At 37.3% G+C, this 24980-nt stretch overlaps 2 protein-coding genes across 5 annotated transcripts in view; one reads left to right on the top strand and one right to left on the bottom strand.

Moving 5' to 3' along the window:
• Positions 1–8081, top strand: part of PPP1R1C (protein phosphatase 1 regulatory inhibitor subunit 1C) — a 154301-nt gene extending 146220 nt beyond the window's left edge. Inside the window, exon 5 of the mRNA XM_002712322.6 lies at positions 7615–8081. Within this exon, the coding sequence (XP_002712368.1) occupies positions 7615–7703 (89 nt within the window). The 3' untranslated portion in view covers positions 7704–8081. The remainder of the gene's footprint in view (positions 1–7614) is intronic.
• A 14143-nt stretch (positions 8082–22224) lies between these two features.
• PDE1A (phosphodiesterase 1A) overlaps positions 22225–24980 on the bottom strand; it is a 371956-nt gene continuing 369200 nt past the window's right edge. For all 4 annotated transcript variants that reach the window (XM_051849383.3, XM_051849382.3, XM_008258812.5 and 1 more), the window contains one exon: positions 22225–24736. The gene's annotated coding sequence lies outside the window, so the exon portion shown is untranslated. The remainder of the gene's footprint in view (positions 24737–24980) is intronic.

Genomic DNA, 24980 nt, shown 5'->3' with positions numbered 1-24980 from the left:
TTAATATCACAGAAACATGTTGTCCCTATTCCCATGTACGATGAAGAGAAAAGCATACTACATGTTTATTCTTCTGCAGGGAATTTCTTCCCTCAGTAATGAGGAATTAAGTAAAACAATTACATGTTGCTTTGCCATTCATGTTAATTGACCAGGCACTATGTTAGAATGAATTTAATTGTGCTGCCTTTATGCAATTTACTTTCAAAAAAAAGTAGAAAGGGATAGATTTATGGTGTATTTGGGACATAGTTTTGATTTGGAATGAAATAGCTCTCTGTGACCCTCACTATATTAATGTAAACCTGTTCCTTACCAGTAAATTAAAAGTGGATTAACCAAAATATAATATGTATGAAAGCATTTAGGGAAATGTAGAATACATTTTCAAATTGACATATGATGGACTTCTGCTGGGGCACCTTTCTCTACCGTATTGTAGATTCAATTATGTTCCTTGAGTATAGCTAGCATGATTATTTGGATAAAGTTGGTTGTACTCAAGGAATTACTGGAAAATCATCTTTCTTGGGCCATGGAAATCATTTCCTGGGACCCGGTCTTCAGAAAACTAATTCCTGGTCAATGTATGTTGCAAATAAGTTTTCATAGACATAAGCCTTTCTGTTTCCCTTAATGTAACCGGCAAATTGCGCAAAAAATGCTTGTCCAGATTACTTTACCCCAAATTTGAACTCGACTTTTTCTTATCAGCACTCTGCTTATGCATTATTTGTTCTATTGGTCCATAGCACTTATTCATTAAGTTAGCCTATCTATATGTACCTTATCACTCTTTGGCCTATAGCTCTATCTGGTTTGCAGGTTTATCTCTTTTATGCTCAGCATACAGGAAGGGCGTTATGGTACTGAACACATTTTGCTTGATTACAACTGTGTCTCATCACCACAGACTAGACCATGATAGTTTTTCTGTGACTTCCTGAGTCTAGTTCCAGATTTGAACACAGACGAGAGAAAGGCTGTCTCTTTCCTAATGACCTGAGCATTGTTTGTTACTTGGGAATGATCTTGGGCAAGCTTAAATTCTGTATCTTGTTGACTCCAAATTCTATGAAAAGAACAGCACTGAAAATTATGTTTAAATTTACTATGTAAAGCCCTTTGATAATGAAAAGGGTCCATAACCTTGAACTGCCCTATTTTCCTTTAGGTTCTAATTGGGAAAGGATCAGTGCTACTAGAAGACTAAGTCCCAATGATTCAAGTAATGAGTTTCCAGTAGGAATTAGAGGCCAAGGTTTGTGTTTCAGCTCAGGAAACAAAGAATTTGTGAATTTAACCAAGTCATTTCAATGTTTGAAAGTGTTCCTTTATTTTCCATAGCCTTGGCAACTCATAGCAAGAGCCTAGGGTGATTACTGATGCCATAAACAAGAGTGTCAATTTGTTAAGTCAACAGCAGGAGTCACTGTGCACTTACTCCTCATGTAGGATCTCTGTCCTTAATGTGTTGTACAATGTGAATTAATGCTATAACTAGTACTCACACAGTATTTTACACTTTATGTTCTGTGTGGGTGCAAACTGTTGAAATCTTTACTTAATATATACTAAATTGATCTTCTGTATATAAAGAGAATTGAAAATGAATCTTGATGTGAATGGAATGGGAGAGGGAGCGGGAGATGGGAGGGGTGCAGGTAGGAGGGAAGTGATGGGGGGAAAAAGCCATTGTAATCCATAAGCTGTATTTTGGAAAATTATATTTATTAAATAAAAGTTTAAAAAAGGAAAGTGTTCATTTATATTTAAACTTAAGGGATTAGACCAGTATTTGTATTTGTAATTGTTTGGAGGCTAGAGATTCTGCTGAAAATGATGACCTTCTTCAGAAAAAAAAAAAAAAAGCACAAATACAACTATAAATAGAATATCAAGGAGGTCATAGCTCACTAAAATCCACCCACAGATTCTCTAGGGGACTTGAGAATGATTTTTAATGTCTAAAGTATGTGGTTGGGAAAAAAGAATATATTTACATTTGTTGCTTCTAATGTGAATTATTTTTAAAATGTGGATTTAGGCTATTATGTCATTTTAAGTTACAATTGCCTTTGTTTGTAACTTTCAGTACTCATAGCAAAGCAAACTTTTCAATGGTACAAAATATTTCCTTTATAGATTAACAGCATCTCAGCATCAGTGGGCTGACTGACCTGTCAATGCAGTGTCTATCTATTAGTCTCCTCGGAAGTAGAAATTTAACTTTGACATAAACACACACAGTGATGGTAACTCATACATGTATTACTGGGAAAACAGAAAGCATTTAAGAAATTTCTTCTTTTTAAAAAAAAATTTGTTAATTAGAAGTAAGAGTCACAGAGAGGGTGAGACAGAGAGAGAGAGATCTTCCATCCACTGGTTCACTCCCCAAATGACAACGTCCATGTGGAACTCCCACATGGGTGCAGGGACCCAAGAATTTGGGCCATGCTTTACTGCTTTCCCAGGCACATTAGCAGGGAGCTGGATTGGATGTAGAGCAGCTAGGACTTGAACCAGCACCCATAAGGGATGCCAGCATCACAGGTGGCTTAACCCTCTATACCACAACCAGAACTTTCTCCTTTGTATTGAGTTTTAATCTGTCCCCTGCCCTTATATGCACATAAGTGTCAGCTTTTTACCTTATTTTTGCTCTCAGAATCTACATGGATTAATTTTATTTGTTTTAATAGAATTTTAATTGTTCAAAGAAAGCCTATATTATTTTCTCCATATTAAATGTTTCAGTTTCATCTACAATTCCTCTAAAAAATCATTTTCATTAGATTTCTTTCCATCCCAATCATCCTTTTCTTATTTTTTTAACTTGATTTTATTTTATTTTTTGACAGGCAGAGTGGGCAGTGAGAGAGAGACAGAGAGAAAGGTCTTCATTTTTCGTTGGTTCACCCCCCCCCCCCCCCCCAGTGGCTGCTGTGGCCAGTACGCTGTGGCTGGCGTGCTGCAGCTGGTGCACTGCGCTGATCCAAAGCCAGGAGCCAGGTGCTTTTCCTCGTCTCCCATGCGGGTGCAGGGCCCAAGCACCTGGGCCATCCTCCACTGAACTCCCGGGCCACAGCAGAGAGCTGGACTGGAAGAGGAACAACTGGGACAGAATCCGGCGCCCCGACCAGGACTAGAACCCGGTGTGCCAGCGCCACAGGGAGAGGATTAGCCTAGTGAGCCGCGGTCCCAATCATCCTTTTCAATGGTCCTCTAGAAATGCAGAGCCCAGAACCCAGCAGCATGTTGTGGCAAAAGTCTGACCTGGTTAGAGACCAAGTCTCTTTCTAAAACTGTCCACTCCGCCTTTGAGAATGCCACCAAGAGCATCAAGAGCTGTTTTCTTTGTAAAAGATAACACCTATTTCACATTGAAATTGTAGTAGCCTAAGACCTTTGCTATGTTCAGTCAAGGTGTTCCTCATACTATATTTTTTAGAACTAAAATATCTTTTCTAAAAACAAAATCTCTGATAACCACTATCTTAACTGCTTAGGCAAACATTCCAGCTCTTGGAAACCTTTGGAATACTAGTTTTGCCATTCACTGTATCATCTTTCCCAAATTTCTCATTAACAAATGTAGTAAACCTGACATGTTAGGTTCTAAACTAATTCATAAAAATATTGACCTGTGTTTAGCTGAATACAAGCTTCTACATAAAGGTTCACCACTCCTAATTCTTTATTGGGCTGCTTTACAACTAAATCCAGTCCACATTTCACCACCTGACCTACAGAACAGAGAAGAGCAGATATATTGTGTTCTTGTTGGTTACAACATTTATTTATTTTCCCTTTCTTCCTTTATTCAATCTACTTTCTTTTCCTACAGCTGTTTTCATCACCACTTCATGCATTCATACAACATAACGGGAGCCTGCATGTCTTCCTGTATGCTCATATTGCTATGGAGAAAAGAACAACCCCTGTTTTCTTGGGATCTCTGTGCCTTCTGCCTATATGCAGCCCTGACTGAGTCTGTACTCGCGCCAGGAGGCTCTTTGCCTTGTGCTGAGCCATAGCCCCTGTGCAGATGGAGCATTTGCCTATGTCTTTAGCATTTGACAGAGGAATCTTTGAGAATTTCAACAACATCCACATATAAATCTATTTTCCTCTACTTTCAGAATTACTCAAACATCAAATGAAGGTTTAAAGAAAACTGAAAGAAACCCAAGCATTTGTGTGTTTGAGACTGGGAAGGGATGTAGGGAAAAGACAATTCTTAGGAAGTCCTCAGCAGACTTCACACTTTAATAGCAGCATTAATGTATCTGTACCCCCAGTGAATATTGCTGGAAGGCAAAGAGAAAGCTTGTCCTGAAGACTATTTCAAAACACAAATTAATGGGACTTGCATTGTGGTATAGTGAGTGAAGCCATAGCCCGTGACACCAGCATCACATATATGGGCACCGGTTTTTGTCCTGCTCCTCCATTTCTGATCCAGCTCCCGGCTAATGGCTGGAGAAAGCAGCAGAAGTTGGTCCAAGTACTTGGGTCCCTTGCACTCATGTGGGAGACCCGAATGAAACTCCTGGCTCCTAGCTCCTGGCTTCTACCTGGCTCAGTCCTGATTGTTTCTGCCACTTACGGTGTGAACCAATGGGTCAAAGATCTCTCTCTCTCTCTCTGATTCTGAATAAATCTTTTTTAAAAATCACATAAATTAACCATTTTTATCCAATTGAAATATGGCATTAGTGTAAACTACTCTGGGAATCAAAAAATTTGTAGGAGATATTCTAAAGAACAACTCTGTGATCCAATGTCATCAGCTTCTGCTCTATCAAAACATTTTGCGTGGAAATAACTATTATCACAAACAAATAAAGCTAAGAATGGAACCTTCCAAGGTTTCTCCCAGTGAGTTATTTTACTTTTTAAAAGGCATAATTTGGGGACTGGCGCTGTGGCATAGTAGGCTACGCCTCCACTTGCAGCACCAGCATGCCATATGGGCACAGTTTGGTATCACGGCTGCTCTTCTTCTGATCCAGCTCTCTGCTATGGCCTGGGACAGCAGTGGAAGATGGCCCAAGTGCTTGGGCTCCTGCACCTGTGTGGGAGATCCAAAAGAAGCTCCTGGCTCCTGGCTTCTGATTGGCCCTGCTCCAACTGTTGCAGCCACTTGGGGAGTGAACCAGTGGATGGAAGACCTCTCTGTATCTCCCTCTCTTTGTAGCTTTACTTCTCAAATAAATAAATAAACATAATTTTCTCATATAACTTTGTGATCATTATTATTATAAATTAAATATGCGTTAGGTTAAGCAAGCAGATCTATATTCAAGTTTTGGAGGTTGTTAGTTAATAAGTTGGACATTTTAATTCTTGATTTTTAATGTTGGACTCTCTCATTTAGATAAACCAATCTTGGCATCAGGTCATTAACGCTCATTTTAAAAGAATTGTCTTGAATACAAAGTAATTATTTTCTGTTTACCTTATGGATGAAAGGGATGAGCTGTGAAGTCAAATGGAAAATATGCAAACCTGTAGAGTTAGTCTAATTCAGCTGAGGAAAGTAGTGGCAGATGGCTGAATCGTTATTGTGTTTTAATATTTCAGAGGGAACCTCAGGACCCTCTGAACCAAGTAAATTGGTATATCTAAATATATGTTGAAGCCTACAGAATAATAGCAAAGTCTGGGTCAGCACTTCAGAAGCTGAAGGTGAAAATGAGTTGCAATATCCTGCTAATGCAATATTATGACTCATTCATCCATTCAATATACTGATATATTGAGAAACTATGAAATGCCCTTTAATATTTTCTCTCAGGACCATACTATTCCTATAATCATGAACTAATCACTTATTTTAGCCTAAATTTAGCCATCCAGGTATTTATCTGATGGAGTAGTTGTGAGGTTTAGAGGTCTGTAAAACTCTAGCAGTGAAACCAGTTGGATGTTCAGTGAACTCCCTTCCCTTTCCCTTAGCATTTAGATCTCCTTTTCATGTAGTTTATAATAATATGAAATCCGTTCCATTCCTTTATAACAAATTTCTCTCTACAGTCTTGAGTCAACAGGAATTGTGAGTGATCTGTGTTTGCAGATGAAGTTAAAGTATTTAAATATTATTACAACTGATCAAATATTTTTGCTAGATAATCCACCAAGCCCAAGGATGTCATTCTTTGCCAAAGGCACTCTCAGGCTTGCTGACTACAGTACATGCATATCCAGATATTTTTTGCTTGTCTGCTTCAGAGCAAAAATGAACAGTGGCTTCCTTTCATTTATCAATTATAACTGGAGTTTTTCAGTAATATGTATAAAAATCTTATGAATTGATTTTCCAAAATATAAAAAGTAGCAAATTTTTCATATTACCTGTGTGCATGGAGTTTCAATTAGTTTGCTGTCTTAACAGAATAATCCCAAAGTAAATGAGAGATAATTTCTTAGGTTGACTGTTGTAGTGGTTGCCTCCAGAGTTATACTCTAAATTTGAATGGTTTGCAAAAAAAAGTCCAGATAGGTTATTGAGAAACTGCCAAATTCTTTTTTTTTTAAATTCTATACCAAACTTTCTCTTCATTGGTAATTCAATCAATCATCTAGCCAATACATATTTATGATCACCTGCTGTTTGCTAGGCATTGTGCCTCTGGCTCTGAACTGAAGCTGTTTTCTGACATACAAGGAGTTCACTCTAAAAAGAAAGATATATAAACAATAAGTTGTGTAAGTTAATTGGTTCAGGAGTAGGTGACCCACAAGCAGTGGGGGAAGATGTCAAAGAGCCAGCTGAGTGTACAAGGGGGATTGGCGTGTCCTTCAGAGAGGAAGCAAGCTGAAATGAAGATAAGTGGGAGATGACTTGGTATGTGAAGAGGAAGAAGAGGTTTGGCAGTAATAACAGAAAGAGATAGGCCTGGAGGACTGAAGGAGCCAGGGGTGGCCAGGGAATGGGAAAGAAGAAGTTATTGCTGTTGAAGTGTGAATTTCTATTAAAGGCAGGAACAGGAAGGGCTGGTGAGAAATGGGGCTCAGTAGGTAGCGGTGAGGCAAGATCATTAGAGCCTCATAAGGACAAAGGAATTTTCATGTTTTTTCCACTCTGTAGGTTAGGGGGGAAGTTGTAGAAGGATTTTGAGTAGAGAATTCTCATAACTGAATTCTGAAACCAAGTTCTGAAAGAAGACAAACAATATTGTGATTGTTTTGTTGTTTACAAGTTCCAGAAATGGCACACACACTATTTTGTTACTAGGAGCTTCAATGATTCTCGTTGTAATAGAGTTCAGGGGTGCCAAAAGCAATATTTGAACTAAATGATACATCAGAATTATAATAAGCATCTGTGAACATATTATTAGTTAATAGGTTTTTAATAGGCTGTGATGCAATCCTTAATGCAGGAGATTTAATTATGAAAGATAGCCTGTCTCAAATGGAAAGTTGACTGGGTGTGTTTTTATTGCTCAGTATATTAAAAGGGTTATATAGGATTACATTGTTGAGAATCTTGAAGAAAAGCACCCATATCCCAATGAAAACCTTCTGTTTATTCCCTTTATGTCTTGCTGCAAAGCTGGAACTCAATTACACTGAAATTTTTCACATTCTTTTTAATAATTTCAGGAGTTAAACATCTGAAAGGTCAGAATGAATCAGCATTCCCTGAAGAAGAAGAAGGTGTAAATGAAAAAGAAGAACAGTGGGACCATTAATTACCTGTCTACAGCAAGAAGGCTTCCCGGGAATAACTGAACTGTTTACTTTTCTGACACCATGGATCTCCACTGCTTGACCTCAACAGCATTCTCCACCTCTGCACTCCACACACGGACAGTAGTAAACCATCTCCTGGAGCCCTCCTTGACTGAACTGTAGAACTAAGTGCAGAGTGTTCCACATCACTTACTATTCAGCATTTATTTTATAGAAATGTTTCTTTTTAACTATATAGAAATTTGCAAACACGTGACCATCCTAACTTTAATTCTGTCAGAGCTTAATCTCTGATATCTTACTGATATGGTTTGCATTTAAGTTCAAATGTAAATAGCATTACTTCAAGAGTAAAAAATAAATATTAAATAAATGTAGACATAAGCATGTGTGGGTTTCACTTAAGAGGAATCTCTAACAAAGCTTTCAAGCTAACATCTGCATTTATCAAATATTTTCCATATACAGAACTGAAGAGTGTTTGTTGCAGAAAAATGACGAAATGTCAGATTGAGTCAAAATACCACAACAGGTGCCAACGTTGTTGTGCTGTAGGTTAAGCTGTTGCTTGCAATGCCAGCATCACATAACTGAGTGACATTTGAGTTTCAGCTAATAATGTGCCTGGGAATGGAGCATAAGATGGCTCAAATAATTGCTCCTGTCCTCAATCCATGTGGGAGACGAGAGCAGATCTTGGCCCCTTGCTTTGGCCTGGTCTAGGCCTGGCAGTTCTTATAATTTGGGGAGTGAACCAGCCAATGGAAGATTCTCTTTCTCTATATCTTCTCCCCTTGCCCTCTCTCTGTCTCTCTCTGTCACTCAGTCTTTCAAAGAAATACTTAATCTTTTTAAAAGAATGGCAATATTACATACCAAACATCTTCCCCCTGACACAGCTTGTTAAATGGTATTTAAAGAACTATATAATTTTCCTAATTTGTTAAACCTATAATATATATGTATATAATCCTTAGTGTTAAGAAAGAAAAAAAACTAAATCTAAAATAAAATATACTAAATTTATTCTGCCCCCTTTTCAGCTGTTACTTGAAATCTGGATCATTTACTTCATTTTAGTAAGTCATTATCATTTTATAAATCTTCTTTATAGTAAAAATTCCATTAATCCATTGTATAGTCATTTATATATTAATTCAACAACTATTTTTATGAAGCTATCCCTAGGAAGGTACTCTGCTAGGAGTTATAAAAATAAAGAAAGATAATCCCTTCCCCACAGAACTGGCACAGAAGATAAAGCATTCAGACAAAGTAAGATTTTACAAGACTATATTCATTGACTGTGATCTTGTGATAAGTCAAAGTTCTCACACTCTGAACAATTTTAGTCATTGATAACATTTGAATACAAATTATCTATAATGCAAGATTTAATGGGGGTGGAAAAATATTCATATTGGAGCCTACATTGATACTAGTGAGGTTCAAATGTTTCATGAATAAAAGAGAAATGTAAAGATTTCTCAAAAGTCAGAAAATGGGGGAAATTAATAAAGGAAGGAAAAAATCAGATGTAAAATTCACTGTGGGATTTAATACTAAGATCCAAAGGAGGCGAATGATTGCTTTTAAATTTAAATATGAGTATTATAATTTAGGTATTAAAGGAGTTATGTGAAAATGTTAGAGAATATAGTAGAAATAACAATCATTTTGCTTTGTTTATTTTCCCAAAGAAAATAAATACAGAGCTCACTAAAAGAAACAGCATGAAGATGAATAAGTGCTCTGGTTTCTTCCTGCTGTCATCCCTCTCTACTTTCACTCTTCCTCCCTTCCTCTCTTTCTCTTTTCCTTCACCAGCTCTCCTCCTTCCCCATGTGACTTTTTTGGCAAACAAGTTTCTCCCAAAACTTTCTGGAGTTTCTACACCACCTACTATGACTTTGTTTGATTTCCTACATTTTTTCTACTTAAAACAAGATTAATAGCCTTATTTGTTTAAAGTGATTTTGAATTATTTGTGTTTGGAGAACATCTCAACACCCTTTGAGAGTGTTTGAGACACCGTGGGGTACTAAAAAAATACAACTGCCTATCCCTTTTCTAGAAGAGACACTTTTACAATTTTTTAAGCAAATTTTAGCCAAAATCAAAACAAAACAAAAGCTTTTGTTTAATTTGTAAGAGCATTTGGGGACATATCTAACATAAATTATGAATTCTTCTATTCTGTTCTCTATTCTGAAAAGCAAAAAGAGATCAAAATAAATTAAAAACATAAATTTTCCTTGGGAAACATTGATTTCTTCTCTTCTCTTCTTCATTCTCAAAAGACAAAGAGATTACAGTTATTAGCTAAAGTTTTCCTTGAGAAATGTGTTGGATTTCTCAGAAATTTGAAGGAAACTATCTGATATAGTGGAATTTCAGTTTCCTTTTCACACAATTATAGTTAACTACAAAAAGGTTTTTTAAGAGGACCAGTTGACTTCCATTTGGCTGAATGGGCAAAGAAACTTTCTGACCAAAGCAAAACAAAGCTAACCAAAGTTTGTGTTTCTGAGACCACTTTTATATATGATATCACATAATATAATAATTAGTATGAGGGCTTTAAGTCCCTCTGACTTGGATTTAAATTCAGTGTCTACTTGCTTTTAAACTTAATGTCTTCATTTGTAAAATGGGTACAATCCTACCTAAACTAATTGGTTGCTGTTAATCTTAAATGAGTTAAAATCTATAAGAAGCTCAATCCAACATAGTGTGCTTTCAATAATTGGTGTGTACTATAATTAGTATCAGGACTTTGAAGGTCATATTTCTAAACCTTATCTAATGTGAGATGCTCTTCAATATCACAGACAAGTGATTGATCTTGTATCCAAAGCTTTAATTGCTTGTATATTGAATCCTACCTTTTTCCTGTACTTGCACTTTAACCACTCTTTTCTCCTTTGAGGATTCCAGAATAACTCCATTCCTATATCTTAGACATTTAAATATTTAAAAATATTTAATACCATCTCCTTAGTGGTTTCATTTCTTTGATCAAACATCATCTGTTCCACCAAAACTTTTGGATTCTCTTCAAGTGTTTGTATTGAATATAAGAAAGGCTATGTCAGAAGACAAAGTTATAGATTACTATTTTCTCCTTGTATATGCAAGAAAGGCATAGTGTGGCAAGGTGAGGCAAGCATCTAGGCCAGAGTTCTTTCTATTGGACAATAAATTTGTAACCCCTTTTTCTTCCAAGAAATGTCCATTATAGAAGTACCTATAACAAAACAACATTGTCAGGCTAATTTCTGTTCTTAAGTAAATTTTCACAGTTCACTTTTAATTGAGTATTTACCAATGTTTACTATTGTGAAAAACAAGATGATTTTAGTTTGGACAGGAATAAATTATTTTTATTTTTATAGTTAAATATACTATTATAATATGTATAAGAACATACAACTGGATGCCCAACCCCATGATTTTGTGATTATTATTGCTTAGGATGAAGCAATTTAAAGTATGAGTATACTTTGAGTCCATTTAAAGAAAACTATTAGACAACTATAGTAGAAGTGATACCCAAAATCACAAAATGATATACAATTAAATGAGTAGAGGCACTGGTTTTGGATATTTCCATAGCAAACAACTCAAGTATAAGGATTACATAGTTCATTTAACTGCAACATGGATTTATGAATTAATAAATAAGCCATGTATGTTGCATTGATTTTGAAAGTATTTATGTTTTTCATCTGCAAAAGGAAACTAATGCAAAATGAATAATAGGAAAAGCCTGTCTATTTACATAAAGATATTTATGTCCGTGTGCAATTCTGAATATTTGTTTTCCTTGAGTAATGGTTATGCGGGAAGAAATGCTGTTACTTATTTTCTAAGTCTATGATTCCAAAAACTAGTCCTAAAAGTTCCTCCAGGTATATTAAGTAATAAAAACGTCTCTATTGTTGAAATGTGAAGTCTGTTGAAGAAATTAAATTATTAGATTTCATAACATTCTGACAGACTATATGTCAGAGAAAGAGTTTAGGAAAATGCTGGGGGAATCTGAAGATGCCTGAATTTTAGTGAAATAAATTCACAAGGTTTGTAGGGCACTTTATCATGGCTGTATTTTCAAGGGATGAGGCCATCCTAGCTACAGAAGCCAGCATTGATTGAGCTGAAAAATGCAACAGAATTCTGGTCCCTGTCTTTATTTAACAGGTGGGAAAACCACGGCCTAAGATTTTTTTTACTGAAATATATACACTCAGTTAAAAACTGTGCCAGGTAGGAGAGCATTTCTCAGCATATATTAGAGACATTTGCAGACAACCATGGGGAGGTTGGATTATGATAGGCAATGAAATATTCAGGACAGGAACATTCTATCAAAGCTCTAACAAGCGGCCGGCGCTGCGGCTCACTAGGCTAATCCTCCGCCTTGCGGCACCGGCACACCGGGTTCTAGTCCCGGTCGGGGCGCCGGATTCTGTCCCGGTTGCCCCTCTTCCAGGCCAGCTCTCTGCTGTGGCCAGGGAGTGCAGTGGAGGGTGGCCCAAGTGCTTGGGCCCTGCACCCCATGGGAGACCAGGATAAGTACCTGGCTCCTGCCATCGGATCAGTGCGGTGCGCGGCAGCCATTGGAGGGTGAACCAACGGCAAAAGAAAACCTTTCTTTCTGGCTCTCTCTCTCACTGTCCACTCTGCATGTCAAAAAATTAAAAAAAAAAAAAAAGCTCTAACAAGCAACAGGCAATTTTCATTTTCCTTGACAGTCTCAGAATTGTAACCATTTGAGCTCAAGAGCTGTTGCTCCAGGTATCTGATCTTTTCCAAGCAGAAAGAAGACTAGGAAGAAAAGCAGGGATGGGAAGTGGGTCTATAGCTAAGAGAGAAAGCCTTCCCAGAAACCTTGAAAAAAGCAGCTTAGAGGCCAGAATTGTGTCTCTCCTTGATACAGGAAGTTCTGGAAAATAACTATCTTTAACTGGATGCCTTGTCACATCCCAAGTAAATTAGCGTTCTCATTGTGACACATAAAGTCATTGTGGATATTGGCTAAGTGGACAGCAGTATCTGGTTTTCAACTGAACAAAATCTAGGGACTTTGCATTTCTCCAGTGAATTTGAAAGAAGTCTAGGCAAGGAGTTGAAAACATTAATACTCACAAGATATCACTGCTAATTAAAATGATTAAATTAGTAGTGTTTATGATAGATCTGTAGCTGAATAAAACCAGTCAGATATTCTAATTCTATACAGTTTTCATAGGATCATTTGGTATAGGTTTTAAAGCTTTACTTTATGAACAAGAAACCCAAATTCTAGTTCACTATTCAGTGAACATATATAAATGCCTATGCCACACAAGACATTATTTAAGTGCTGGAGATACAGCTATTAACAAGATAAATCAAAGGATGTATATTCTAGTGTGTGAAGGCTGCCAATATACACATAAATTAATAATTAAGTGAGAATTTCCGAAGATGAAAAATTTTTGGAAGAAAATTAAACAAGGGGATATGACAAAGAGTGGTGTCTTCTGTTTATTGTAGAGTGTGACCTTGGGTAATTCTTTTAATCTCTTGGGGAGTCAGTTTTCTGATTAGGAAAATGGAATGCATGATGTAGATGACAAGATGTTATGGTGAGGCCCCTTCAGACTCTAAGATCTGTGTTTCTCCATCTAATTCCTTTTCAGGAATTTCAGGAAGCCACAAAGGAGCAGAGAAGATATGGGAACAGGAAGAAAGCAGCAGTAATTAGGGGAAGATGGGATTAGAAGAAAAAAGGGGTATCCTTGTATGACAACCAACAGAATAAAATTAAGTTAGAACTATACAAACACACACACTTGTACGTACATCTGTAAGTATGAAACAGCATTAACACCGTAACCAACTGTTTTCTATCTTTCAAAATATCTTCTTCAAAAATGGACTTTTTTAGGATTTCAAAATTCTTCTGGTAAAAATTTCCTCCTACAAATCACTAATTAGATAATTTACTGTATCCTCGTGGACAAGCTTTGTTACTATTAAGTGCTGCATACCAGATTTTTCTCTTTATAGAGATTTATGTAATGTAGTATTAAATTCTCTGGAATGTTTCCACTGTGTTCTGGAGTACTTATTTTCTTTCTCTCCTTCAGGTGCAAAATAAGTTGATAACAACCAGAAGCTGACTTTTCACTTGAGCTTGGAAAAAGACACAAAACAAGTACTACCACTACCACCTCCAACTCCAATGTGATGGATTTACTCCCTACCAGTTTGCCTTCTGAACAACTAGATGTTTATACATAAATAATGCCATATTTTTCAGAAATAACCCCTTCATTTTATTATTTTTTTCTAATTATATCATTGGCCAAATTCTTCTGTTTGGTATTAATTAAAACTGAAATTGAATTTAAAAGAGAGATCTTGAATCTGGATTAGTTTTAAGTATTTCATTTTTAGTTTTTCTAATTTTAGACTCTAAATCTGCTCTGACAATAGGGAAGCTTTCAAACACATTTTCTTTTTGAAATTCATTTCTTTGTTACATTTTCAAATTCCAATGTCCTTGATTCAAGTTAGTCCTGCAAAATCTGTGTTCATAGTCTACCTTCCAAGTACTGATTGAAACATCTGGATTGTAAAACTGAAAAGGCTATTAGTACAATGTGAGGCTGGTAACAAATATTTGTTCAATTCTTTATAATTGATAAAATGGCTTGAACTATGTTTCTCAGTTAATAATCATGTTAAATATTTCTGTCAGATAGGACTCATTTTATAGATAAGGAAACTAGTGTCCAAAGAAAACAACTGACCCAAAATGAAGCAATAGCCAACAAATCCTTAAACTAGCTCATCACCTGTTTGAGAGGTTGTGATCATTTTTAGTATAGAAAATCCCAACCACTTTAGGAGCCATTGGCTTTTGTGCTTTCTTAGTCTTATAGATAGACTGAAAAGTAAACTTACTACTTTCAGACATAACTATAGGGTAATAATCTTCTTAATAAGACTGAGGTAGGAAGATGAACCTGGATTTTTCTTCTTTTTTCTCAAATGTTTATTTACCTATTTTCACCTACTTGAAAGAAAGATTGACAGAGATAGAGACAAAGATGAGAGAGAGAAGAGAACACCTTCTTCTAGCCTCCAACTGGTGGTTCACTCCTCAAATAGCTGCCAGGACTGGACCAGGTTGAAGCCAGGAGCCCTGACCTCTGTCCAGGTCTGTAACTTGAGAGTCAGCTGCCCATTCACTTGGGCTGTTATCTGCTGCCTCCAAGAATGCATTAACAGGAAGTTGGATTGGAAACAGAGTAACTGGGACTTGAACCAGCACTCCCATATGGAATGCGGATGTCCCAAGCAGTGGCCTAACCTGGTGTACAACAAGGACAGCCCCTAGCTTAATTCTGTGCTATTGACTTCAAACTAAGATGGCCTTGGCAAATAAGAGAAGCAAGTTTGAAGTTCTCTGGTTTATTTTAAAATATTTTCTGTTTAAATCTATATTTTAAAAATAATCTCTAATATCTTAAAGATATTTGCTGTATTTATGACACTTAGGTATAACATTCTCTTACCGAACAAGGCATCAATCTTTGTATTTTATATAATACAGTATACTATCTTTATATATATATATATATATATATATAGAATATGTATATAGAGAGAATATGTATAGAGACAGTATTGTTTCTAATAAATTATAAAATGAAACTTAGATCAATCTCATAATTGACTTTAAAAGTTCTTTTTCTTCCCCTGTCTTTCTCCCGGATTTCAGAAATGATAATTTTCACTCAGTACTCTAAGACTTTGTATTGCCAAAGAAGTAAAATAATGTAACAAGCATAATTCCCCCTAGATCTAAATGTGTGATTGTGGAATATACTATAGATGTTGTGACATGGAAAGAAACTACATGCTACTTAATGAGGAACCAAAGAGAACATTTTAGCTGTTGCACTCCTCAGGCTCACTGAGAAATGAGTTTAGTTGATCTTAAAATGCTATTTTTCTCAAAAGTAGCAAAGGTGTAACATGGCTTTATATAGATCAAAGCAATGAAACCATGAGAACTTTATAAAAACAAATAGCTCACAGAAGGTTGAACATCTCTTCAATCATTACGGAGGAACCTTTTCTTCTTTGTTGTTTAAAGAGGAGTGCATTTTTCAAGGCATGGCAGCAGATAGGCAGCTTTCCCATTACATTTCCCCTGCAGCATAAATTCTGCGAATGTGTTTCCCTAATCATACTTGATTATATTACCATATGTTGCTCTCTTTTTCCTTCTTTTGCCCTAGCGGAACATAGATTTCTCATTTTTAATTTGTCACTAGTTATATTTGCCATGTGTTTTCAACATTATTTTGATCCCTTATTTGCTCCTGGGAACACTCAGGAGTCTAAAAATTAAACCAACATGAAGGTCAATTATAATTAAGATAAGGATTATGCAACTAAATCTTGGGCTTGTACATATACTAAACTTGAGCTACATGTTTTCATTTCTGATAGAAATGGAGTTTACATTAGGAAGTAGATCATTGGAACTGGTATATAGCTAGATGACATGTTAAAGTTTTGTAGTATGGGTAGAATATATTAAAGTTGGCATTTCATAAACTATCAAAATTTTACTTGTATAAAATAATTCAATTTTCCAGGAAAAATATAGTTGCCAAAATCAATATTGTTTTCTTCCATTGTGTAATGTGGAGTAAAAATTTTTCTATGGAAGAACATGTATGAATGTGTTTGTATTCATGTGTGTGTATGTATGTAGTATTTATGTATGTGTGTTTGTATAGGTAAATATGCACACATATGTATTTGTATAAAAATGTATATATACACATATGTAATTATTTTAATTACACTAAAATAAAATAAGGAAGACTGAGAACAAATTTAGCCTCTAGTTAAAATAAGCACAGAGAATTCTAACTTTATTAAACAAATACTTCCCAAAGTTATTTCTATGTTCTCTTCTGTTAGGAGAGGCCAGGTGAGAGTGGGGAGGAAAAGGCCTGGTGCACAGCCAACGCCTGCTCCTTCCCTTCCCTGCCTGTGGCCACACAAGTTGCGAGACTCTTGCCACTGCTGCTGCCAGGTTGTCTCCTTAAGAATGTGTCTATTGCATCTGGACTAAATCTAGTGGCCCTGTGCTCTGTTGTGGGCTTGAAGATTACGACGCCAATGTTGACACAGTTGGCTTCTAGATTGTATCTGACTTATCAGGCTTGGTGAGCATAATGAAAGGTCCTTCTGTTTGGTTTTCTCCAAATAAAATGTTTTTGTTTTGCCAATGAAGAGTTCGTAAAATCTGGGAGTGTGCTGGGTGTGTGTGTATGTAGTTTTTCTTTTTGAAAAGCTTCTATGACTGCTTCTGCATGTCCAATAATGTGTTTTATTTAACAAGCCACTCCCCCAAATAAAAATAAAATTATTTTATTTTTATGTTGATAATTTTCCCTTAACATTTGCAGTAAATCTCTTTTTTTGCCTTAAAATAGAATGCATGGTATAGCAACTTACAATCAATGTATCTACACATATTATGAATTTCTACCTCCATCTCTATATCATCTGTGTATATACATTTATGCTTAATTTTTACCTTCTCCTCCTCGAGCAAAGTTCTAAATGCAGAAGTTGGTGGTAACAGGATCTCTGCTGTGGAGTGTCAGGCCTCTTCTTTGCATGGAGCAACCTCCCCATCCTGTGGACTTTGAGGATATTGCTACCGAGTTGAAGCCATGCATACTCTTGAAGCTGTAAACGTCAACTAATTTTAAAGAACAGGATGGAGTTCTAGGAATGTTCTTATTTTTGTAGCTCATATCATTTCATGTTTTTCTAAATGTCAGACAATATTCTCAGTGTCTTACATGAACCATTTCTTTTAATCCTTCCACCAATCCTGTAAGTTGGGATTTCTTACTATCTTACTTTATAGATATGAAAATGGAAGCTTGTCTAAGCCAACAGAGTGAGAAAACAGCAAAGTCCAAAATTGAACTCAGGGCCAAATTCCATGCTTGAATAAGACATCTCTTGCCTCAGGTCTTCTACATAAAATCCAACAAGAAATAATAGCACCTGGATAAATAAGAAATAATATTACTTTCTGTTCATTGAAAATCAACAGTGTGTCAGGTACTTCCTAGACCCTTTAAATATTTTTATTATTTTGCCATTTTGTCAATATCTTCATGGTGAGAGATTAGAAAATGTCAAGATTATTAGTTACCAGCCAGTCATAACTAAGATTTAAAATCATCCTTCCTTCAAATCCTGTATGTTTCCCACTATTAGTCATCAAGGCTATAGGATTCACTACAGTTAATGTACCTCTGCAATGCTGACCCATCTCCCTAAGGGCAGAGACAAGAGACAGATGGAAAGATCTTAATGTTTCTCCCACAGAGTTCAGGTTTGCTCTTAGTAGGCTATTAAGAATAAATTAAGAATTAATGAACTTCCCATTTGTATACACTGAGAAAAAAGACAAATGGCTTTCTGAGATTCTGCAGATCTAAAGTGCTTGAAAATGGAGTCTTGTTTTGATGGAATTAACAGGAGATATTATCTAAGAAAGCTTCACTCAATCATGTACCAGTGAGGACAAAAAAGAAAAACTTTCCTTCCTGCTGTCATTGATGTATTCAGCAAGTACTCATGAAAAACCTGCTATGTGTGAGTCTCAGTGCTTCTTTACCTGCAAATCCAACAGCCAGCGTATGATGAAAAGAGCTACAATTTTTTTGCACAGAGCAATGAAAGATGGCTCATCCACAGAAGAGGAAGTGAGCATTCTCACCAGCGTGAGAAGAAACTTTGTGGGAGAGCTGGCGTATGCATAGATCTTTACAGGAAGGAGGGATCCTGACAGATAAAGATGGCAAAGGAAGCAGCAAGACCCAGACAGAGAAGAAACTGAGTGCAATCCAGTGTTAGACTGGGAGGGACTTAGAATATTATGCTAAGGGGTTTAAGATTTAACTATAGGCCAGTGGTTCTCAAAGTGAGTGTCCCAGGCCAGTGGTATCAGTTCCACATGGGCCCCCATCACAGACCTTTGGAATTAGACTCTCTGGGGATAGAGCTCAGTCGCTTGTATTCTAACAAACCCTCCAGGTGATGCTGAGGCATGGGCCTGGCTGAGAAGCGGTGCTGGAGCTAGCCCTTCCAAATGAATATGTACACTGGGATGGAAGCAAGATATACTGAGGATACTCATCTTGCCAGTGCTTACAGTGGCTGGGCAGGGAGCAGGCAGGCTGGAGCTCTTGCGGATGACTGTTGGTGGCACCAGCAGGCTTATTCTCTTCCCCATAGACACCAAATACCTTGATCTGAAAGAGGCAGTATATAGAGCATCCCTATGGGTCAACTCTGCCCTGTGGCCTGTTTTGGATGCCATTTCCCCATCAGGTGAAGAATTTTTTTTTATAATTGGAAAGGGTTTTAAAAGAGGTAAAAGGAGGGAAAGAGAAAGGGGAGAAGAAGTAAAAAGGAAGAAGAGGAGGAGGAGGGGAGAGAGAAAAGAGGAAGGAGTGGGAGCAGGCAGAGCAGAAAGAGGAACAGTGGAATATATGTGGTCTGCAAAACCTGAAATATTTACGCTCTGACTTTAGAAAAATTTAATGACCCCTAGCACAGGAGAACCTGGTTTTAAGAAGAGGCACCAAGGGTTGGAAGAAGCTCGCAGGTAAGAGGGAAACATATCAAACTGTTCTGAGGCTGTTAGGTGACATGGTTGTCACTTGTGAAGGTAAAGTTGGCCTGGTACACATCATAATTCAAGTACAGTACTTGATAGGTGAATGAAAGCGGGATAAATCATCTGTGTGTGTGGGGAGCAACCCGGACTGGACTGAGTTACTGGAATTAAGACTTATTCTATGCATCTGCTCTCCCACAATATGGCGCTGGGAGAGGAGAAAACAGCTTCTACGCAGCTGCCTCCAGTTCAACCAATAAACTGTAGGACCTGCTCCTGATTGGAGGAGAGCAGCGTACTCGGCGTGTGGGTAGCAGAGTTGGGATTGGTGGAAGAGGACTATAAAGGAGGAGAGAGACGGCATGCACCAGGAACATCTAAGGGGAACACCTGTGCAGCCCCCGAGAGAGCCGGCCAGCGGTGTGCCGCTCCCCTGCGGAAGTGGGGAATGTGGCCAGGGGGAACTGCCCTTCCACGGAGGTGGAAGGGATAGTAGCCAACCCGGGAAGAACCAGCAGCAAACCCGGGGAGGGCCGAGCAGACGAAAGAACAGCGCAGGGTCCTGTGTCGTTCCTCCACGAAGAGGGGGAGCGACAGTGTGGGCTACCTTTATAAAGTTGCTTTCAGTCTGCAATAATATTCTCCTGGAAAACCAAATGGTCATATTCACACACTTATTGTTTATTCCAAGCTTTCACAGCTCTTCCTCTTTTAATCATTCGTGTAAGAATTCACATTTTTTAACACAGAAATTATACCTCATTAGAAGATACAACAGCCTGGATGTGTGGCTTTCGTTCTGTTATCCATGTTGATGGACCTGAGGGAAAGCACGGGAGTCAAATGACACTGATTAATAAGCATCTGTAGTGTGGAAAAAAGCAACCTTGTATTTAAGTGCTTAGTGGGTGTTTAGAATTCCTCCATAATATTTAATTACTGTTTAGAGCAGCCGAAATCATAGAACTCACCAGTTATCTATTAAAATGTCAAGTCAAGTTTAGTAGGTCTGCATGGGGCCTGGATTCTTTATTTCAAGAAATTTGGAGATGTAGACTACAGTTAAGTAGCGAAGATCTATATTGGGCACCTGTGGTTATTTAAAAAGCACATTTTATGGTCACATATGAAGCATGGTGATTCCTTCCATCATGAAAATCAAATGCACCTTATCTACAGTGATAATTTGCTTAACTGTCTTCAAAGCACATGCCACTGTGCTCTGCCCACTCAGGGTGTGGGAATTTTAGGGACAACTGCCTGAAAATAGAATAAATAGCAGAAAGGGCGCGTGAGAGTTATGGTGGTCGGAGAACTTGTGATAATCCCCACCACCACCTCGTGGCCAGAGGCAATGCAGCTTAGGGGTTTTGAGAGTCAGATAGCCTCTAACTTCAAATCTGTGCTTCTCCACATATTAGCTGTGTGATCTACGTGAAGCGTTTCATCCTCCTCAGCACATCTTCTAGGCCAGGTTGAAGCCAGGAGCCAAAAACTCCATCCCAGTCTCATGTGGTTGGCAAGGGCCTGAGTACTTGAGCCATCCTCTGCTGCCTTCCCAAGTGCTCAAGCAGAAAGCTGGAAGGGAAACAGAGCAGCCAGGTCTGCATCCAGCCCTCTGATATGGGCTACCAACATCACACGTGTGAGTTAACCTGCAATACCACGGTGCCAACCCTAAGAACATTATTGTCTATATTTTGATTCTAAAGTATATAATGTCCTTTTTGTCTAAGGTTTGTACTAAATGAAGCATAAGCTTTATCGTATTTCAAAGAAAACCAATTAAACAGAGAACAGAAGGCTGAAACAGCTTCTGAAGCTAATTATCTAAATGAAAATAGAGCCTTTAGAAACTTTATGATATAAGGTGGAAATTTATCATGTAATCAAATTTAAGAACAAAGTTAAGTATCATGTATCTGATGACGAGGTAAATTTTGCTATTTTCATCTGGAGCTGTTTGGCATCATGGAGACACAACTTGAGGTGACACATACCATGCCAATTCTTAATGTGGTTGATTGAGCTCGCGTATTCTTCACCTTGACATGACACACTTGGCTTATTTATGCTTCTCTGATGTTGCCTTCTTCACAATGCTCTTGTTCACAGAGTTCTTGTTTCACTGTGCTTCTGCCGTACCCCACATAGATGTGGTAGAAAGAAAAAGAGACAATGGGTGGCAGAGAAGTCTAGAATCACATTGAGGGCAGAATCTGCAACTGCTGACTTGTGTGGCCAGAGGCAAACCTCTTTTTCTGAGATGTGGTATTATTCATGCATTCAACAGCACCTTGTTTGGTTATCATGAAGTTTTCAAATACTTATTTGATAAGTATTTATGTGGACACCGCACATGCAAAATAAGCAATGTGTCATCATTATTTGTTGTGTCAATTCATATACTACCTATTTTAAGTCTTCTTTAAAGCCCTAAACATGGAAACAGTTTTTAACCTCCTGTAATAATCACATGTGTATTTCATTTGAACCTGGCTACTTTTGTATGTGTCATTATAGTTATTATGTATGAATTACTGTATTATAGATTATCTCTTCTATATGACTTGAAGTTTCTGGAGTGAAGATTCAGGTTTCCCTGCTTTTATATGCATCATCCTTGTGGCTGAGCACTTACAAGTAATAGCTGTGATAGCATGTTCAATGAATATTTCTTTAATAGGGGAAAAACACTTTATGACTCATGTCAATTTTTGAGATGCACTACTTCTGTTTTCCTCCAACTTCTTGATTATCCACCAAACTGAATTACATAAAACACCAAAAATTTCACAATGTTTCCCCTCAAATATTATTTATTTTGTAATCATATATATAATAGGAAGTACAGAGAATTACAGCATAATAAAAACACAAAAAATCATAAGTTGCCATGTTACAAATTAAATAAAAGAGGTTCTGGCTAAATGAAAAGGCATATAACATGCAAGATATTTATTTTGAGTAGCTGAGTATAAAAATGAGAAGCAGGACATTCAAGGGGCTGCAGCCTAATTCATCAATCCCTCTTTCAGAATGGACTCAGCATTTGTATCTGTAGAAGAGATGGCCACAGGCAATCTCCATTCTGACTTCCTGGTAGTTAGTGCTAATTACTATCTGTCTTAGAGATACAGAGAGAGAGAGAGAGAAAGAAAGAAGAAATATAAAAGCTAAGCAGGAAAAACATGGAGAGGGAGTGTAAGAGATGGAGAAAGGGAAGAGAGAAGTTAGGAAAAGAACAGGTACATCAAGCAGAGTGACAACCCCACTGAAGAGCACTCCACATCCTCTGGAATTTCCGTCACAATGCTTTATAAGCCACATCACTTGGGAAATTAGGCTATAAACTCCATATACAGAAATTGATGAATTCTTTATATTCCTCTATTTTTTTAGCAAAAAGGTCTATAGATCTTAAAATATTAATAAGAACACAGTGGATATGTTTCCCACAATGTTTGAGAAGCGTTTCAATTTACTTCTCCCTTAAGAGTGTCTATAGATTTACTGAAAGACAACTGGCTCAAATAGAAACAACAGTAATTAGACTTCCCAGATACAGCAGTCAGATTCTATCTTAAGTGCAGGAGATTTTCTAGCTCATTTTAAAAAGACATTAAAAGCAAAAGTTATTGTTTCTTCATAAATAGAAATAAAATATACATTTTAAAAGACAAAAAAATCACCATGATGTACATATCTATAAATTTCCCTCAACACATTATTTCAGATCAATGTTTCTTTACTGCTTACATTTAAAATATTGATTGCATTGTAATGTCTATGATACAATTGAATTATTTAGCTATGTTCTGCACAAGATTCAAGTGAAACTAAATCTAGGGACTTTATTCACAAAACAATTAAAAGCATTTTATACACAGTCTAGATGCAAATATATCTTAAATTACAATGATGCATACTAAATATGCATAGAGAATATGGCTTACACATTAAAAGAGATCTAAGTTGTGAGTTACAAAATCTCATTACTTAGATTTAAAAGCTTATGATTGTATTCATTTCTAAAATATTGCTTAGCATTGTGGAACCCAAGAGGGAAGCAGGTACAACAGAGAACTTATTGGAATGGATGCACCTCCATCATGTCATTTAATTGATGGCTATTCTTGACTCTTCCCATCCAATTTCTACCTTTTACAAAGATGAATTCACTTAAGCTCACAATCGTTGAAGCATCTGTACAGTGAAAAGCTATAACACTTTACTGTGCTTGACCTTTCTCAACAGCTGATAACAAACAAAGGTAGTTCTCCAGTTTGGAGCAAAGGAAAGGCTTTGCACATGCTCAGGCAAAACATGACAAGGAAGCAGGGTCTCACAAGGGTTGCAGTTTATTTCTGTGTAGCAAAATTTAAAAGTCATGACCAATAATGTTATCTATACAGAAAAAGTGTGGGTTTCCTTTTTCTTAGACATTTGTAACACACACACACACACACACACACACATGCTTCTTGCCTCTTATCCCTTGTCCTGTAATGTAGTGTGTCACATCCTGCTGCTGTCAGCATCCCAGAAGACAAATTCCATTCTGGATTCTAGTGTCTGTCTCCCACAGGGGCCGATGGTTCTTGTTAACCTTATTATCCTGGACTGTGGGTTATGTGTGAGTGGCATTATGACCACACCCAGGTAGTGCTTTGAAGCCAAAGGGATGGATGCAGACTCGTCCCCCAGTTTCCCCACTTGAGAGTTACCAAGAGGTCATTGGGTCACTGAGCTGGTGCTATGATGCACCAGTATTGTCATGGGACTTCAAACACAGCTTCCGAGTAGCCCACCTCTCATTTTGTTCCCATGCATTTAAAATAAGAAGGACAATCTAAATGGCTTGTTCCACAGCACTGCAAAAATTTTTTCCATAATTATGTTTTTGCTTTCCTTTTACATAAGAACTTGAAAAATTTGTAGTTACAGCACTATGTGATACAGTGCAAGAAAGTCAATATGAAAATGCTTCATCTTCTATCAGTATTTCATCATCCCCGTGACTAGGTTCAAAGTGCTGAGAATTTAGAACTGTCCAACTTTTGTCTCTCTGGCTTGATTGAAGAAGGCTGAATTGTGGAGGAAATACAGTGGCTGAAGCACTGGCCCATAACTCTGATAGCAACTTGAGTATATTTGGCCAGAGTTACAATCTCAAAATTTGTGTTCTTCTTAATTCTGATTTAGATCATAAAAAAATGATCTCATCCCATCAGATGTTGAAAAAGGAGAATACAGCTTTGTGGAGACTTGAGACTTGAGGATTTAGGCTGTTTTAGCTCTGTTTTCATTACCCTGAAATAAAATCCAAATGAAAACAAGATCAGAGATGAAAGGGTTGGGTGGAGAGAGGGTACAACTGGAGAGGCACTGGTCAAAGATACAAAATTTCAGTTAAAATTAAAAGTTTCAGTTAAAAGTTCAAGAGATCTTGGCCGGTGCCACGGCTCACTAGGCTAATCCTCCGCCTTGCGGCGCCGGCACACCGGGTTCTAGTCCCGGTCGGGGTGCCAGATTCTGTCCCAGTTGCCCTTCTTCC

Source organism: Oryctolagus cuniculus, chromosome 3, assembly GCF_051225735.1.
Source record: "Oryctolagus cuniculus isolate XC-2025 breed Fujian yellow rabbit chromosome 3, ASM5122573v1, whole genome shotgun sequence".
In the NCBI taxonomy this organism is placed as follows: domain Eukaryota; kingdom Metazoa; phylum Chordata; class Mammalia; order Lagomorpha; family Leporidae; genus Oryctolagus; species Oryctolagus cuniculus.
Note: the sequence above shows the minus strand (reverse complement) of the source record. Positions and strands in the feature narration are given on the sequence as shown.